The following is an 18,273-nucleotide window of genomic DNA, read 5'->3' as shown; positions in this document are numbered from 1 at the left end:
CTTTTTTTTCCTCAAAAAGACAGAAAAAAAATTTTTGATAAGGAAGACAGAAAACTCTATGATGCCAGAAGGAAATCAAAATCAGTACCAAGAGAAGAATGATACAGCAGTTAGGAGGTCCTACCCGTAAATAGTAAATCATGCCTCTGGAGAAGACACTAGGCTGATGATTACAACCGAAAACCTGCATTTGCAGCAGCCCATCAGAGGCCACAGGCACTGAGCTCCAGAGAGGAACACATGTAGGGAAGATTGGTAATGCCGCTGAGGGCTGGAGAGACAGCTGTGCCTATAAATGACAAGACCAATTGATGAGTGAAGGGGTTTCCTGGAGGGTGACAGATGCACTTCTGAGATCCGTCATACATGACAGTCTGTACCCACCACCACAGGTTCATGGTTGAACAAATGATAGTGCTCGAAGAGGCACGGAATTATCTTCAAGTGCCATAAATTCTTGAGCAGGAAGGGGAGGGGTGCAAGGAGACAGTGGTAACGTTAAATTTCTCCTTCCAAAAGAAATGTGGACTTTTGCAAGACAAAGTTGGATGACATTGAACAGTTCATGACATTGACATTTGCAAATGGGTTAAGATACCGTTATATTAGAGAAATACAAGAATCTTAAGGGAGCCATATACTACTACAAGCAGATGCTGATAGACTGAGAAATCAAAAAATAAGTCAATGGACAACCAATGAGTTCAAAATAGAGGAATGTTTAAATAAAAGTATATCCACTTGATGGGCTACTATGAAACCTTTGAAAAGATAAATCCAAAGGCTAGTTAGCCACAAGAGAAATGCACTGGAAAGGATGGGAAAGCATGCGTATGAGAAAACACTGGGCATGAACAGATGCTGTGCTAAGATTAACTGAAATAATGTACGGCAAGCATCTGTCCCAGCTCCCAATTCATGGAGGGCATTCTACAAATTTAAAATTAGATGATAAATTTTAAACTGACTTTTCAAAACTTACTAGAAAGATTGTTTGTTTGCTTTCTTTATGTTTTATTTGTTTGTTTTTGACTAAGCATAGAATGTATCACAAGAAGAAGCAGGAGGAGGAGCTGTGCGTGCTGAGATTTACTGATTACGAAGTGGGAAAGTGCCAGATAAAACAAACTGCACCATCAACTTTTGAGGAGGGGATATGAGAAACACACAGAGCAAATCACAGCACAACTGGAGCTGGGTAACGTACAGAAGAAAGTACTTTGGAAGGGGATAAAATAATACTTGTGATAACGGCTATGGAAATGTTGGGATATCAGAAACTCTTGGGTACTAGAGGCACTTAGAGAGCACCAGCTGCAGATAAAAGCAAAGAGAAAAAGAAGGGATAGATAGTGGTACCCCCATGGCCACCAGGCAGTGGTGGCTGATGGATGAGCATGCCATGCCATTGATCTCAGCAATGCACCGAACCAGGATTCAACTTCAGGATGGCTCCACTCAGCTGTTAAGTTTTAATCTGTAAAAGCAATGTATCTACTGTTGAACTTTCAAAAATTGTTTCCCAATACTGAAAAAAAGCATGTAATTTAGACAGTTGCAACAGTGAGAGCACCTGTTATGGACTGAATTATGTCCCCCCCTCCACAATTAATATGTCAAAGCCCTAATCCCCAATGTGACTTTATTTAGAGAGAGGGCCATAACTGGAGGCAATTATGTTTAAATGAGGTTGTAAGGGTGAGGCCCTAATCCAATAAGACTGGCCCCTTATAAGAAGAGGAAGAGACACCAGAGATATCGCTCTCTCTCTCTCCCATGTGCACAAAGGAAAGGCCACAAAAGACACAGCAAGGAGGTGGTCATCTGCAAGTCAGGAGGAGAGGCTACACCAAAAACCAACCTAGATGGCACTTTGATGGACTTTTGGCCTCCAGAACTGTGACAAAATTAATGTATGCTGTTTAAGCCACTCATTCTGTGGTATTTGGTTATGGCAGCCATAGAAGACTAATATGGCACCAAAGGGAATATGTCTCTGAACTTGGGGAAGGAGTGAAGCTTTTATGGAGGAAAGGAAAAAAACTGGTAGAATGCCTTGGTCAGGCAGTGCTGCAATCTTGCAGAAAGGAGTTGGATTTTCTTTGTGATTTAGGCTGTTTCAACCACTTACCCTGTTCTTGAAATTGTTGACTCAAAGAAGGAATTTAGAGGAAGTGAATAGGTCTTTGGGTACCAAGAAGCAAGCAGGACAGCGTACACTCAGAGGAGAAAACGTTAGTTATCTACATGAGCGAGTGCCTGCCACTTCACTCTGACTAATCAAAAGGGGCTTGCTGTTAAGATGAAAGTGACAGATCCTTGGAAAAAAGAGGAAGGAATGAGCATATGTGGTATATGGGTTCTTAGAATTTACTATCGTGCCACAGCGAGAACCTTGAGAATGAGCATGTGTGGTTTTGATATTCAGGAGAGGAGATTTCACAGATGCAGGGAGAAGATGGGCACTTTCCATTTCAAAGAACAATGGATTTTGGAGTCATTGGGTCTAAGCCTCATTTTTATTCTTCCTTACTCAGTAGCTTTGGAAGCACCTTCTAAATTTGTTTCCTAGTTTGTAAAATAATCATAGTAACACTTGTCTCACAGGCCTGTGTGAGAATAAAATAAGACAGGGCACACTTCACCACCTTGGAGTCCACAGAGCCCACTGCAAAAGGAATATTTGTCATTATTAATGATAACATATGTCAACATGCATGAAAAGTTATGACTATAAACTTCTGGCAATAAAAATCACAAATGTGTACCATGAGGAGGATGAAACATGAGCAGAATCTAAATACAAGTGATGGGTTTTACCAGAAAATAATAAAAGGAACATATGTGCAATTAAGAGAGGAAAATAAGGACAGGTGCGGTGGTTCATGCCTGTAATCCCAGCACTTTGGGAGGCCGAGGCGGGTGGATCACTTGAGTCCAGGAGTTCAAGACCAGCCTGACCAACATGGTGAAACCCCGTCTCTACTAAATGTACAAAAATTAGCCAGGCATGGTGGCAGGTGCCTGTAGTCACTACATGGGAGACTAAGGCAAGGAGAATTGCTTGAACCTGGGAAGCGGAGGTTGCAGTAAGCCGAGATTGTGCCACTGCACTCCAGCCTGGGAGACAGAGCCAGACTCTGTCTCAAAAAAAAAAAAGGCGGAAAATAAAAGTTTGGAACTCATTAATGCTGGTAAAAAAAAAAAAAAAAATTGCTAAAGGCAATGAAAAGAAACATCTTGCATATGTTTGTAGGCAAAAGAAGGGCAAGGAGGCTGTGGTCACACTCCTTTGTAAAAGTTAATAATGAAAAGAAAAAATAGAGAATGAATTTTATTTTTCTTCTACCCTATGTGAATGAGGAAAGTCTTTAAAGAGAAAACGGAAAATAAAAACCAATACAAAAGACTTGAAGTCCAAACTGGATGGAGTTGAAAATTTCTACTCATAATGTGGAGAGTAATTTTCAGTACTACTTTCAAATTGCTAGAGATGATCGGGCATGTGCTACAGGCATAGGAAGACATGAGGATGGACTGGAAGTAGCTGATGCTGTTCCAATTTTATTTTATACTCATGACGTATTTTTTGTTTGTCTATCGAGAGTCCTCAATCCAAAATAATTTGATGTAGTGGCCTATCAAATTACATTTGCTATAATTTTTTTTTGAAAAGGCGAGAAGGAAAGGAAAAGAGAGATAGTGAGAAATAATAAGAATAGGTTGACCAGGAGAATATGTACCATAATGGATTATGACAGACTAGAATAAGTATGCAACCTAATGAAATGAAATGGAATAGAGTTAAATACAAAGTCAAAGTTTTAAAATGATAGCAAAAATGAATGGGATCCTAAATAAAAAGGACGTTTAAATCACCAAAATAACACAATTTTCCAATTTGTCTAGCCTGATTCTGTTCATCTTCTCTGTTTTTGGTGTTTCAACTGAAAAAAATACAAATTATCATCCATCAACGTATTGTTTTCCCATTTACTGAATATGCTCTTTATTCCAGGCACTGTGCTAGATGTTGCAGATACTGAAGTGATTAAGATAATACTTCTGTCTTTCAAAAATTTCAGTTTTGCAAAGGAAACTTTTAAAAAATCCATTCTGATAGTCTATGATCAGGGCAGGAATAAGCAAACGTTTGAAGTGCTATGAAATTTCTGCTAGAGAATGATTAAAGTTGAGGTGGTGAGACTCCACAGACAAAGGAGATGAGGCTTGTTTTGGGTAGACATTTTCCAAGAGGTTTTAGAGTGAAGTATTTGAGGGTAATTTACACAAAGGGAACAACAGATGCAAAGGCCAAGAAATGAAGAGTAGAGGACACAGGGGACACCAGTATTGAAGAAGAAAAAGCAGTGTATTAGTTTGCTCTCATGCTGCTATGAAGACATACCTGAGACTGAGTAATTTACAAAGAAAAGAGGTTTAATTGACTCACTGTTCTGCATGGCTAGAGAGGCCTCAGGAAACTTAAAATCACGGCAGAAGGCAAAACAGGCACATCTTACATGGTGGCACGCAAGAGAAGACTGAGAGCCAAGTGAAGGGGAAAGCCTCCTATAAAACCATCATATCTCACGAGAACTCATTCACTATAACAAGAAAAGTATGGGGACAACCACCCCCATGGTTCAATTATCTCCACCTGGTCCTGTCCTTGACACGTGGGAGTTATTACAATTCAAGGTGAGATTTGGGTGGGGGAAATAGAGCCAAGCTACATCAAGCAGTAAAGACAGACAAAAGTGGAAAGATCAGCAAATACTGAGTAGGAAGACATTTGTTTGCCATGTTCATAAGCCTCAACTTAATGTTGGATGTGCCTAACAATGAAATATAGCTGCAAGGCAAAACTTGCTTTTTCTTAAAATCTTTACCTTTGGTGAAATACAACAGTACATTATGTCAAGCTTACCTAAAACTACAATAATATGTGTAGTAGGTAAAATATTGTATGATATAAAATGGAGTGAATCAGGGTCACAGGGAGCAGTGAGGAAGGAAGAGGGAACAGCTGCCTTACAAGCCATCTCAGCCAAATCAACCCTGGCCATCGCTAACATGACAGATGTCACAGCCAGATCATCCGCATATCCAGGAAAATGAAAAAGGAAAATGATCACAGGAGGCTCGATTTTGCTAACTCAGAAAAACAGAGAACTTCCTGACATCTTCTCTAGAGAATGTTTCAGTGATTAATGGTACTACCTACATACTTTCATGCTAATCTGGTTCATGTTGCAATTATACATAAATATAAAGAAACTATCCCATAGGCAAGCACATAGCAAAGCTTCCAAGAAACCAATGTGATCATTTACAAAAAAAACAGGTTAAAAAAATGAATCAGGCTGTTTTGCATGTTAAGCATAGAAAATTATGGTGATCACAATTTTATTTTTGTAGCTAAAATTCTACATTAGCCTTCTTTTACCATTCCTCTAGTATGTATTTGACCATGAAATGTTTTGTTTTATCATGTTTCATTTTGTGATAAAGGATGCTAGGAGTTTAAGAAACTAAATGTTATCTACAGTGTTTGCTCTTTGCTTTCTTAAATGTACCCTAGTTCTTTCCCCAAATTAGTGCTATTTTTTGTATATTTGTTTTAGAAAAGCTTACATCTTTTGATAGTTAAGAGGTAGTGTTATGAAGCTGTATGTGAGCATGAAGTTTTCTTAACAGGATTGTGACACAGTTGTCATGTTAAAGTACAACAGTTCAAATAAGCACAGAAATCATACACACTATGAAACAAAAGAGCCTAATTGAGCAGCTTTATAACCTTGCATAGAATTCCCTCATCACCAATTTAGATAGAATTGCTTTTATTTTAGCAATGTTGTTTTAATTAAGCCCTAAACATCTAAAACATGGCAAATGTAAATATGTATTATAAATCCTTAATTATGAGGATCACTAAGCATTCTTGCAGCTTTCTGCCTTGGACATAAATTCTTTTTGTTTAAAATCAGCCAAAATTGAGAGATAAAAGTGAATGATGTGAAAAAATGTTCAACTTTGTTTATCATGCCCTTCTCTTGCCACCCATATCACTTTACCACATTGTCTTCAGGAGTTAAATTATGCTTCAGTTTATCTAGTGATTTTTAAGCCAAAATCTCTCCCAACATATTCTGCTTCATTGCTAGGTTCAGAAAGACTAGCACCCAGGGTGGGAGGAGAAGTTGAGTTAACTACGTGGGATCCTGAGGTCTTTACACCAAGTCCTAGAAAATAAAGATCTCTGAGATCACAAAAGGGTAATATCACTTCTCTGTTTGGGTGAATTTAAACTAGAGCCAAGAAGACCTCTTGCTAATTTTTAATCCCACATACTGGTTTAAAAGCATACTGGAGACTACTCTGGTATGGATAGCAAATAAGCAGCAATCTTATTCTACATCCCATCACTATTTAATTCAAAATGTGCCACCTAGGGGCAACGCTTTCTATTTCCCCTACCAAAATGGTCTGTTTTCCAATTCCCACCCACAGTTATCTCAACACAGACACACACACACACACACACTGATAATTCTATCTCAGCAACTCATTTCCCTTAAAGACCACTTTCAATCTAGTTCCTTTTTTGTCCTTGGTCAGTCATCTGCTGACCAGCAGATTTTAAAATACCAGTACATAGTATCTTTGAAAACTGAAGACAAGTCTTAAAGATATAAATCTACATGCACTCTTTTAGAGCAAAGCTATTAGCCTAGAAATTTGACTTTCTCAGATTTTCCAAGAAATCCCTCTTTTGGGCCTGGTATAGCAAAGGCAATTGCTCTATATTGATGGGAAAATGTGGGGGTCTCTGTGGTGGGCCAAGGGAATCAAATGTCTGTTCAAGGTCATCCAAGCAACTATCAACCCTAAGGCTTACAACCAATTGCTAAGAGAGTTTATCCGTGTCCTTATTCAAAGGACATTGAAAAAAATATTTTCGTAGGTCATAAATGCAGAGTAAGTCCATTAATGAAATTACAGGTTATAATTTTTCTAAAAAGTATACAATAAACGTAATTTAGGAAGGCAGGTGAATTTATATATTTACATGGTGCTTTTAAAGTAATATCAACCTATGACCCCATTTATAAGTATCATAATTGCCAGTGGGAACAAAATGGTTACAGAAACAAATATGTCTTTCACGATTTAGAAGCCCATAATATCTTATTCTAGAGCACTGCCAAGTAATGAGAGGTACTTAATAAAAAAAGCAATTAGAGCTATAGGCCAACTGATAATATCACACCATTTTTTTCCTTGGTGATTTAAAAACCTTGGAGATAAATTTCATCATTGCTCTATTAAATACTTATGGCATTAAAAAAATTTATAGTTACTAATTTTGAACTACTTAAAATGTCAAATGTTTTCAGGCTTCACTCACTTCTCCAATTATTACATCGGAATGACTCATTAACTGTAACATAAACAGGCTCATTTTTACCTCCTGTTATGCTATTTTCCCAATTTTATTACTAGAGTACCACTTTTCCATGAACCATAATGAAAATTCACTGGAAGGAGGGGAAAAAAAACCCCAAGCATATCCACTTCCTCTTCCAAATACCAATGTTCCACGGGCAAACTCAAGCAATAATGATAACTTGTAATGCATTTGGCAAGTACATTCTTTATCATTACACAGTTCTGTAGTTTTTCACTAACTACAGAACTATGTAACTATAGTTAGTAACTATGAACTAACTATGAAGACCCTAACAAAAGACATTTTGGAAAAAATCTTTGTCCTCCAAAAGTCGATTAAGAAACAAAAGTATCTTTGCTTGTGCAATTATATGTCAGATTGGTCTTTACCAACACAGAGCCATCAGCCCCCTGAAGTAATCAGCACTTTGGAGAGCCTAAAAATCATAGATTAAAAACAAGGAAAGCCAGTTTCAAAAGTCAAATAAATGCATGCATACACATACAGGCATGCATATCTAATTGAAATACACAGACAATCACAGCTTAAGAGCTCATGGAAGAAATTTAAATGTTAAACTCTTAGACATCAAAATTTTCCCCAAAAATATCAGAAGACAATTGAACAGTCAATGACATTTTTGTTATTTAGAGATACAATTTGTTGTAACTTAAAATTATGGGTAAACTATTATTTCTTAAGATTTTAAACCCTGTTTTTCAAACCCTGAATCCTTCCAATTCCAATGTTAATCTTCTGGGTAAACTACTTCATTTCAGTGTTTTCAGTTAATCACAGGGTCTCCAAAACTCCATAATTTTTGTCTGCATGAGGTTTGGGGCATTTCTTTCACTTTCTGAGATTTTTCTTTTTAAAGTGATCAAAATCAAACTGATATTAGCATTTGATGCTACAACTCAAGACCTGTTCTTGAAAATCTGTTAAAGAGTATTCCTAAATATTCCTAACTGAAATACCCATGAAAACAATCATGCATACATTTTATAAGAATTTGCATGCCACCACCACCCACAACATAGGAACATCATGCAACAATATAGGAAACATCTCCTATTTAAGCACATACACTGTGATGGGTCAACCCTTCCCTATCATACTAGTTAATTTGAAAAATACAATTTCAATGATTATAGATAAATTCTAAAGTTGAGGTCAAAATTATTGAATGAATAAAAATGAAAAATAAGCTATAAATAATAATTGAAACACTAGAGCATGGAAGACAATCAGGTCAAAGTCTGCATGATTTAATATTTCATCAGATATATTCAACTAACAATCTGAACATGCACATAACAATGTTGGATACATTTTTCTTACTCTTCCTACTGTTTTCAGGAGCTAGATCATTCTGTAAACTTTCAGTCAGTGAAAACAAAATGAAAATATTTTTTAAAGGATAGTGAAGGACTTCTTTTGTTTGTTTAACTTTTATTTTTTAAGTTCAGGGGTACAAGTGCAGGTTTGTTACATAAGTAAACTTGTGTCATGGGGGTTTGTTGTATAGATTATTTCAACACTCAGGTATTAAGCCTAGCACCCATTAGTTATTGTTCCTTATTCTCTCTCTCCTCCCACTCTCCATCCTCCAAAAAGCCCCAGTGTGTGTTGTTCCCCTCTATGTGTCCATGTGTTCTCATCATTTAGCTCCCACTTATAAGTGAGAACATGCAGTATTTGGTTTTCTGTTCCCTTGTTAGTTTGCTAAGAATAGTGGTCTCCAGCATCATCCATGGCACTACAAAGGATGTGATCTCATTCTATTTTGTGACTACATAGTATTCCATGGTGTATATGTACCAGTTTTCTTTATCCAGTCTATCACTAATGGGCATTTAGGTTGATTCTGTGTCTTTGCTATTGTAAAGAGTGCTGCAATGAACATACATGTGCATGTGTCTTTATAACAGAATGATTTCTTAAACAACCTGGGACTAATTGGCAACCTAAAGGCCATATGATTCATTAGTGAACAATATTAAGGCCTCAATATTGATCAATCTGAAGTAGAATAGATTTAAATTTTAAACATAGTATTTAATCAAGAAAAATGGGTATTTGTAGAGCAGAGCTGATATTCTATTTTTAAAAACTCAGAGCCATGTAATGCCAGTGTCATTATCCCTAATCGTTGTCTACTTACAGTGGATGATCACGAATCTCATCACAATTCCTTTGACACTCAGAGAAAGTCATATTTCAGTTAAGCTCTTTGAGACTATCCTAGTTTTTTTGGGGGGGGGTTATTTTCTTTTTGGAAATTGGCCTTTTGATGAGACTTAGAAATCTTCATTTAAAGCTGAACCACTAAAAACAATATAATGAAAAAATAAACTATTTTAACAAGTGACCATTTGTTTTGAAAAAAAAAATTGCTACATAGGAATAGGAACGTCAATGAAAATCGGTTTTTAAATGATATTATATCATATTTTTAACTTAATTTTTCAAAAAACTGTAGGAAAAAGTATAGCGTAAATAAAATGGGGCCAAAGATCAGTTCCTGGAATTATAAAGTAAATACAATTTCAATTACACAAGTCATTTACACAGAAATTTATTATTGACATGGGTAAGTGAAAATCACTAGCTTAAATATAATGAGCTCTTAGTGGGCAGTGCTTAAATGAAAATCTATTTTTCAGTTTATTCTAGAAAGTTGGCCAATTTCAGAATTTTTAGAAAGCTGCTGCTTTAAAAGTCACAGGGGCAAAAATACTCTTCTATCAAAAACATTTTCCTCATATGATCTTTGATTCCAAATGTAAGTTGCTGATTAAGATAGAGTGGAATATTTTATACTCATGAATATGTAAAATAACAGCAGAATTTTTGTTCAAAATATCTAAGTTGCAATTACTTGTACAGTTCATTGAACTTATACTACTTATATACTTCATTGAACTTATATTACTTATATATTTCATCAAATATCTTATCCTAACAACATTTCTTGAGATTAAAACTGTGGGAATTTTGCAAATAATTTATACCCACTGAAATATCAAGATTTTTGAACAATGAAGGCTTTAAGAAAAAACATATAAGGAAGACATTAACTTGAAGATATCCTCTGTTACAGTTCCTGGCAATAATAGCATTGCGTTCAGTACCACAACTCTGCAAGTATATATTTGTGTGCTAAATAATTAAGACTAAATTTTATCATAGAAGTATAATTTATACACTTTTCATGTCTTATCATTTTTTTGTATATTATTTAAATCAGGGTCAATTAACTTTTTATATAAAGTGCCAGAGAGTAAAGAATCTTATGTAAGTAGTTACATAGTAAGAGGGTAAACAATCTTAATAAAATTTAGTTGATAAAATTCAAAATATAATACTAATATTTGAGTAGAAATTTTTGTCATGCAAGTTTACTAATAAGTGGAAGAATAAAATTTGAATTTCATATAATTATTTTTTACCATGAAGAATTCTTCTTTTAATTTTTTTCAGCTAAAAATGGAAGAACTATTCTTAGCCCATGGATCATACAAAAAACAGTTTGGGCCACAGTTTACCAACCTGAGTTAAATATCTTATTATCTTACAATAGATGTTATACAATTCTATTAATCTATTTTCTTTAACAAAAGTCAATTTAATCTTGATATACTCATTAGCTCCAATACAGAAATTTCTTATATATGATATAAATTCCAACATTAATTTTAGAAGACAATAATCTTTATTGCCTAGAGTAAGCACCAGGTATTATGTGAAAGTTATGTTTGATCCCCATGTTGGCCCATGAGTCACATTATCTCCAGAGCTAGAGGCTGCCTTTATCAGAGATTATTGAGATGCACGTAATAAGAAGTGGAGAAAATGGACTGAATAGATGAAAATAAATCACCATTGCTATTAGAAAAGTGAGTCAAAGTACATGCTGATCTTTATAAGGGCTAGCCATTTATGCATTACCTCATAGAATTATATTTTATCAGTACTTTACTATTGCATTCTAGTTATTTTCTGCTATGGGAATAAATATGGCGGGGGGAGGAAAAGAAAGTAGCTTCTAGAAAGAATTACAAGGTTGAGTTTTAACAATGTGAGAATCTGTCCAGCTGTCTCCCAGGGCCCACGAGAGTGATAATCTACTCAGGCAATTTGCCTTCATCTATCCTTCAGTGCTTCTTTTAGGGTAGGTATCAGATACAGCCTTTATTTCCATCAGAGAAAAGAAAGAACACAGTGAGATGTTAACTTCTAATTAAGTCATTGGTGAGCATTAATTATTCTCAAGAGTAGGGCTCAGTATACCAGTGACTAGAGAGCCTCCCTCACATGATCTGCGAGAGTTAAAATAAAAGCAAACTCTTATCAGCCTTACTACTGTACCCATTCCTTCTTTTGGGTTAAGTTGACCCCATCTTCAAGCATGTCTTAATGTTCAAAAACTGGATTTATAAGAGCAATTAAAAAATAGAGAAATGTCTCTGTTCTTAATGCATGTCTCTTAGTAGCAAGCAAAGAAACCAAGAACAGCCAGTGCAGCTTCTCAAAGAGCACACCCTTCTACAAGGATCCGTCTCTAAACTTTGATGAAAGGGACACTTCAATATAATTGTAAAAGCTCATCTTGATGAGAACAAAGAGAAAAAAATAATGGCTAGTCCACTGCTTTTGAAATGTCAGACAGGATACTAGCAGGCAGAGAACACGGTTCATTCAACATATTTCATCTTTAGACAGATAAGTACTTAACAGGGCCACCAAAAATATGCAAGCACATGAGTCTAGTAGTTTACAGATATCTACATACACATATACATATATACAAATGAGCACGAGTCTAGTAGTTTACAGATATCTACATACACATATACCTATATACAAATGAGCACATATACATATATGTGAACATATATGTTTGTCTTTGAACAGAATCCTTCTAATGTAAAGTTTCCCTGGTGTTTAATTGGATCAATTAACATTCAAATTAAAGTGCACCTAATCCCTGAGCTGTACTGGTTTTGCAGAGTTCTGTCCCATGAAAGCTTTCAAATTGGCAACCTTGAGCTGACTCTGTAGATGACAGATTTGCTCCTGGCTCATCAGCTGTAAATAAAGGGGAAAAGTCTTTCTAGTCCTTTAATTTTATTTATTTATATTCAGTTATTTCCAATATTACTATTGGTAGTCAAGACTGACTCACTTTTTCTTAACATAAAGTCTTGTCCAGAAGAATTATTGGAGTCATTATAATACTTTAGAAATGCATATGCTGGTTGATAGTTGCTTGTCCTTACACTAAATTCCAGTCTTGCTGGGAAACATATATACACTTGTTCTTCCAAAAAGGATGAAACATATGAAGTACTTTCCACCATGGCTTGGTACAAGTAGACCTTGCTTCCTCCAAAAAGAAAATACTTCTTAAATATTGAAAAATGAAATAGAAATTGAGAAATGAAATATTTTCTTTTACACATACTGCTGCAAATCATATTGTCAAAATATTCACAATAAATTACTAAGTGCAACTTTAATTATATAAGGTCATTTCATTTTATTTTTGACACTTGAAGAACAGTCAACTCCACATGCATGGTAAGCAAGAACTCCAACTTTAAATGTTTTTTATAATGAAAAATCGTATAGGTTTTGCAAGTTCATCAGATGTTTAAAAGAGCATTAGATTACTTCCTTAACAAACCAAGGCTGAAAGAATATAGAACCAGCACTGAAATTTTAAGTGTCAGTGAGGGATCCAACCAGAGCCAAGCAGACATAAATATTACACTCTCCTCAGATCTCTTTCAGCACCTTTTCTTTCTAAGAAGATATATGGTAAAAGAAAGCTATTTAATGTTAATGTACACCCTACACTTTTTATTGAGCTTCAAGAAAACAAACAAACATAAACAACCAGCAGCCCAAATAATTAGATTAATGTATTTTAAACCCAACTACAGGCAGTCTAGTGGAAAGACTGAACGGAGTACAGGCCAGATTTCAGCTCTGCTTTTCTTGAGGGAAGGATGCTTGGGGTGATGTGCTTTACATTGTAAGAGTGACCTCTAGTGCTTTTCTTTTTGGTTGAACTTCAGTGGTTGGAAGATGAATTACTCATGCCTTTCCTACAGAACTTCCATTTGTGTGTGGGTGTTGTTGTTATTGTTTGCTTGTATGATGCAATGTTTGTCAAATGCTACCATTATAAGATTCCAAGGTTTTGACTAGGTGAAATTATACATTTTATTGACTTATGAGATTATCACAACAGTCAAACTGAAGTTGAATCTGATGTGCAGCACCTGAAGTGAGGTTCCTTCTTTCAGAGTGATGGATACCCTGTGACATTAAATGAGCCCATTCTGAACTGAAACACGAAATCACGGGAGCCAGGCACTGTGAGGGGACATTTGACTGGTGCCCATGAGTTTGTCATGTTTTTCCCACATCAGAACTCTTTAGCATAGTGAAGTGATATGCCATAGCAAATGCCTGATTACTGCTTCTGTTCCCCAAATCTAAGCCTGATGATACAGCAGCAACATAAATTCCTGGACAGGCCTCATAGCCATTTCTTGGAAAGCAAATGAGCTTTTCCTTTAAAATCCAAGAAAAAATAAAAAGTTGTATTTGCCAAGCTTGTTTGTCATTAATCAGGAGGGGAAAATTCTCCCATTTAGAGAATTTAAGCCAAAGATAACTTTTGAAACTTTTTCTATCTCTAATAAAGAGTGGATGAAGGGAGTCTGCCAAATTATTATGGATGATATCTAAATAATAAATAAGATTTCAATCTTCCCTAAATAGGTTCTATTTCATCAGAACATTCAATTACAAATTTATGCAGTTAAGCATTCAACCACAAAGGAATCCTACTTTTGAAAGACCACCTGACTGGTTTTCCTTTAAGCAAAATGTAGGAAGAGGCTCCTCTTTCAGGAGAGCGCTAAGTCTCATTCTCTTAGCAGCGAAGGCACAGCTCTTAATACTGAGACTCGCCTCAGCCAGTGCTGGTGCTCCTGAAGTCTGCAGTACATTTCAGTTATTAGCCTGCATCATTTTAAAGATGCAAGCAGCTACTGGTCTGCCCAATTGCAAACTTCAGAAATCTAAGCCAATGCAGCATAATGTAAAGTCTGCCAGTTGTTTTCCTCTTAGACATAATTCCAATAAAATTCAGTAGTTCTTTAAAAAAGAGGAAATGAAGATATTCACACGCTATTCCCCAGATAAGATGCTAATTTCATGTTTTACTAGAACTTGGGCATTCTCAATGAATATTCAAAGACCAGAGGGTAAGATCCTGCGAGTAGACAAAAAGAGAAATGACACTTTGCCTATTTTGACCAGACCAAGAGGAGAGACAAGTGTTAACCGGTCACATTGGCAAGATTTTTAAGTGATGCTTCGTTTACAGCAATACGCTTTGCAGCAATCCCAGCTGCAAATAATCATCATCAAAACAACAGAATCAAAGTTTTGCAGAGAGCCCCCCAGCAAGTTTTAAATCATTTGCTGTATACTTACAGGAATTCCCAGCTTCGACTCTGTTCCAATTTTGAGTAGATAACAGAAGTAGCGTCTTGAGGACAGCTCCCGTGACAGATCCCATGTTCACATTTATTGGGCTCCCCCAAAAGATCTTGAGAGGCTCTCAGAGCGCTCCAGTCCTGTTCTCAGTAGCTCTGCCAGCTCTGTCTGGGTCTTCAGCCCCTCTAGGTCTCTGTCTCTCCCCCTCCCTTCCTCCTCACCTCCCTCCGTCTTTTCTTCTTCCCTCCTCCCTCTCTTCTCTCTCCCTCTCTCTCTCCCCGTCTCTGTCTCTCTCTTTTCTCTCTCTCTCTCACACACACCGCCCTGACTCCTCACTGAAAAGCACTCAGCATCTTTCCTAACAAGCATCCACACCGCCGAGGCCACGCCCACTCCTCGCAGCAGCGGTCCCACAAATTGGCAGCAGCATCCTTCCTTCCAAACACACAACAGCGCTCGAGCTCCACTGCACCCAGAGGCGCAGCCTCCCGTTCGTGGGCCTCCTTGGGGCTCCCTCCCTTCTCTTCTATTTTCCAATAATCCTTAACCCTTTTCTCCCAGCTGGAGGTGTGAGTGGGGGAAGGGAAAAGGCGGTGGAGCCTTCTGATTTTCTGGAGGTCTTGCATTTGGCAGAGCCAGAAAACACACTGAGCCATTCCTGATTATCCGGGAGTGCATCCAGGTAAAACTGCATTATGTTTCAAAACAAAAGCATAAAATAAGACAGAAATAACTAAGCAGCATTGGGAAATTGTAGCTAAAACCGTCCTCAGGGAAAATACTTGCGCTGTTTTTCTCTGTTTCTATAAAACTGTACTCTTCAGCGAGGGTGCCAGGATTTTATTATGGAAATTCCCCACATGGGAACAGACATTCCTGCTTAGCAGATATTTAAAATCATCTGGTAATAGTCTGCAAGAAATTAACATTTCTTATTTTAATGCTTCAGGTGTATAAATCCACAAATGAAATGCTTTGGCTACATTTATGTTGATGAATGCATCATGCTGTGAATATGCAGTACCATTCTATAATCAAAATTTTTAATAACATTTCCAAAAAGGCCCAAAGTAGGAAATGAGGGAATACTGAAGAAAGGGACCTCCACCACCACCACATACACACACGCATACACATTCACACCAACACTGAACAATGTGACGATGTAATTCAAGTGACTTAAAGGAGAGAGGAGTAAAGTTGAATTTGGAAGGTCAATGATTAAAGAAAAATTACTCTTTGAATGGCTGGTCCATGGATACAACTATTTCTTGAATGGAATTTTAAAATGTCTAAATAATGGAGTTACTATCACATAACAAGAAGCATGTCACATGGTTCATAGCAGATAAATAATCTATTTAAAATAAATGTCAAGATGTTTTACTGATAATGTGCTAGATTTTATAGAAATGGAAATCCTGGAGTTCTTAAGTGCCTCTTGGTAATCACAAATTGGAAGACACATAAGCCTTTAACACCACTTTCTTATGGAATAATGAAAGAGTGGGTTTGTCAAAGATCAGATAGGTTTGTCAAAGAGTGAGAAAATGACAGAAATACCCGTAAGAACTAAACATGCTTGTTTAGTTCACGCCTGCAAACAAAGCAGAATGCATCTTTTTTCTTTTCCTGTTTTACAAGAGAAAACAAGAACAGAGAATTTAAATGATTCGAAGAGGTCATAGAGTTAGTAATAAATGCTGAGGACTGGACTTGGCTTTTCTGATTCCAGTTTTACTGCTCTCACCCTAGGACTTATTGCCCCTAAATCAGAGCATACCTCCTTCCTGACCCTTGTCAGTGGCAGCAAAAACCTTAGGCCCTAGGAAAACACAGCAAACACTTTGGGAGGCCAAGGTGGGCAAATCACTTGAGGTCAGGAGTTCGAGACCAGCCTGGCCAACATGGTGAGATCCCATCTCTACTAAAAATAAAAAAATAGCAGGGTGTGGTCTCAGGCACCTGTAATCCCAACTACTTGGGAGGCTGAGGCAGGAATTCGCTTGAACCCGGGAGGCAGAGGTTGCAGTGAACCAAGACTACACCACTGCACTCCAGCCTGGGCAACAGAGCGAGACTCTGTCTCAAAAAAAAAAAAGGATAAATACAATAAAATAAAGAAAGGTCATGGGTTGAGTGTTTATTCTGTGTTCCTAGACTTGCATTCCTGATTTTATTTTTTCAATCATATGCTAAGTAAAAGCAGATATAAATTAACAGTTTACGTTAACTAATTATTGAAGGAGATTAAATTTTATTGAACACATACTATATGCCACTTGTTATCTAATTGAATAATTATATCAGTCCTTTGAAGAAAATATCATGTCTGTGGGACAGTTGTGGGCTCTCCAGAAGAAAAAAATTGTCTCGTTGTTACAATATTGTATTTAATTGTTCTCATAAAACAAATTAGAGAATGCATCTTAAATGGATAAGTACACATAGCAAAAATGAAAAATAAACATTTTATAACAATAATAACTTCTTTGGGACAATGTATAAATTATTATAGTGACCAATACTGGCGGATTTTTCCATATCAATGGGCTACAGTAATAGAAGGAATTGGGGGCTGGCCCTCAATAGAAGACCTAAGCATTTCAAGTCACTGCAAAACCTGTCTCTGCCTGATGGCTGCAGAGGGGTAGAGAGTTGCCTAGACAAATGAAACAGTGAATGCTTGAGATATGGTAAACAGAGAGGCCTCAGCTGGGTGCGGTGGCCCACGCCTGTTATCCCAGCCCTTTCGGAGGCCGAAGCGGGCAGATCACAAGGTCAGGAGATCGAGACCATCCTGGCTAACACGGTGAAACCCCGTCTCTACTAAAAATACAAAAAATTAGCCAGGCATGGCGGCAGGCGCCTGTAGTCCCAGCTACTTGGGAGGCTGAGGCAGGAGAATGGCATGAACCCAGGAGGCGGAGCTTGCAGTGAGCTGAGATCGAGCCACTGCACTCCAGCCTGGGCGACTGAACAAGACTCTGTCTCAAAAACAAAACAAAACAAAACAAAACAAAACAAAAAAAACAGAGCGGCCTTGATACAAATTCAGCTTCCACTGTTGTTTTGATTAAATGACTCAATGATGCTGACCTTTGGTTTATTTATTTTATGACCAAATAGGAGAATCATGACCAAAGAGTTACTGTGGTATAACATATGACAACTATTGAATGCCTTGTGCTTAGTGGGCCCTCACTTACTTCCCAGCTTTAGATCTCTGCATTAAAATTGTACAGAGAATCGGTCTAAGCAGGCAATGTCAGAGCTTGGCCGCCCAGGTTCAGTGTCTGTAC

The 18,273-nt window shown here is 37.0% G+C and overlaps 1 protein-coding gene across 2 annotated transcripts in view; it reads right to left on the bottom strand.

The window, feature by feature from the left end:
• The window catches only part of CNTNAP4 (contactin associated protein family member 4), a 281,020-nt gene extending 265,516 nt beyond the window's left edge, over positions 1-15,504 (bottom strand). Inside the window, exon 1 of one of the 2 annotated variants that reach the window (XM_055366612.2) lies at positions 14,969-15,504. In XM_055366612.2, coding sequence (XP_055222587.2) covers positions 14,969-15,053 — 85 coding nt within the window. In that variant the 5' untranslated portion in view covers positions 15,054-15,504. The remainder of the gene's footprint in view (positions 1-14,968) is intronic. The other variant, XM_004058016.5, reaches the window with a different exon arrangement.
• Positions 15,505-18,273: the final 2,769 nt, after the last annotated feature.

The sequence above is a fragment of the Gorilla gorilla genome, chromosome 18 (assembly GCF_029281585.2).
Source record: "Gorilla gorilla gorilla isolate KB3781 chromosome 18, NHGRI_mGorGor1-v2.1_pri, whole genome shotgun sequence".
Taxonomy (NCBI): domain Eukaryota; kingdom Metazoa; phylum Chordata; class Mammalia; order Primates; family Hominidae; genus Gorilla; species Gorilla gorilla.
This window is presented reverse-complemented; position numbering and strand designations above follow the sequence as displayed.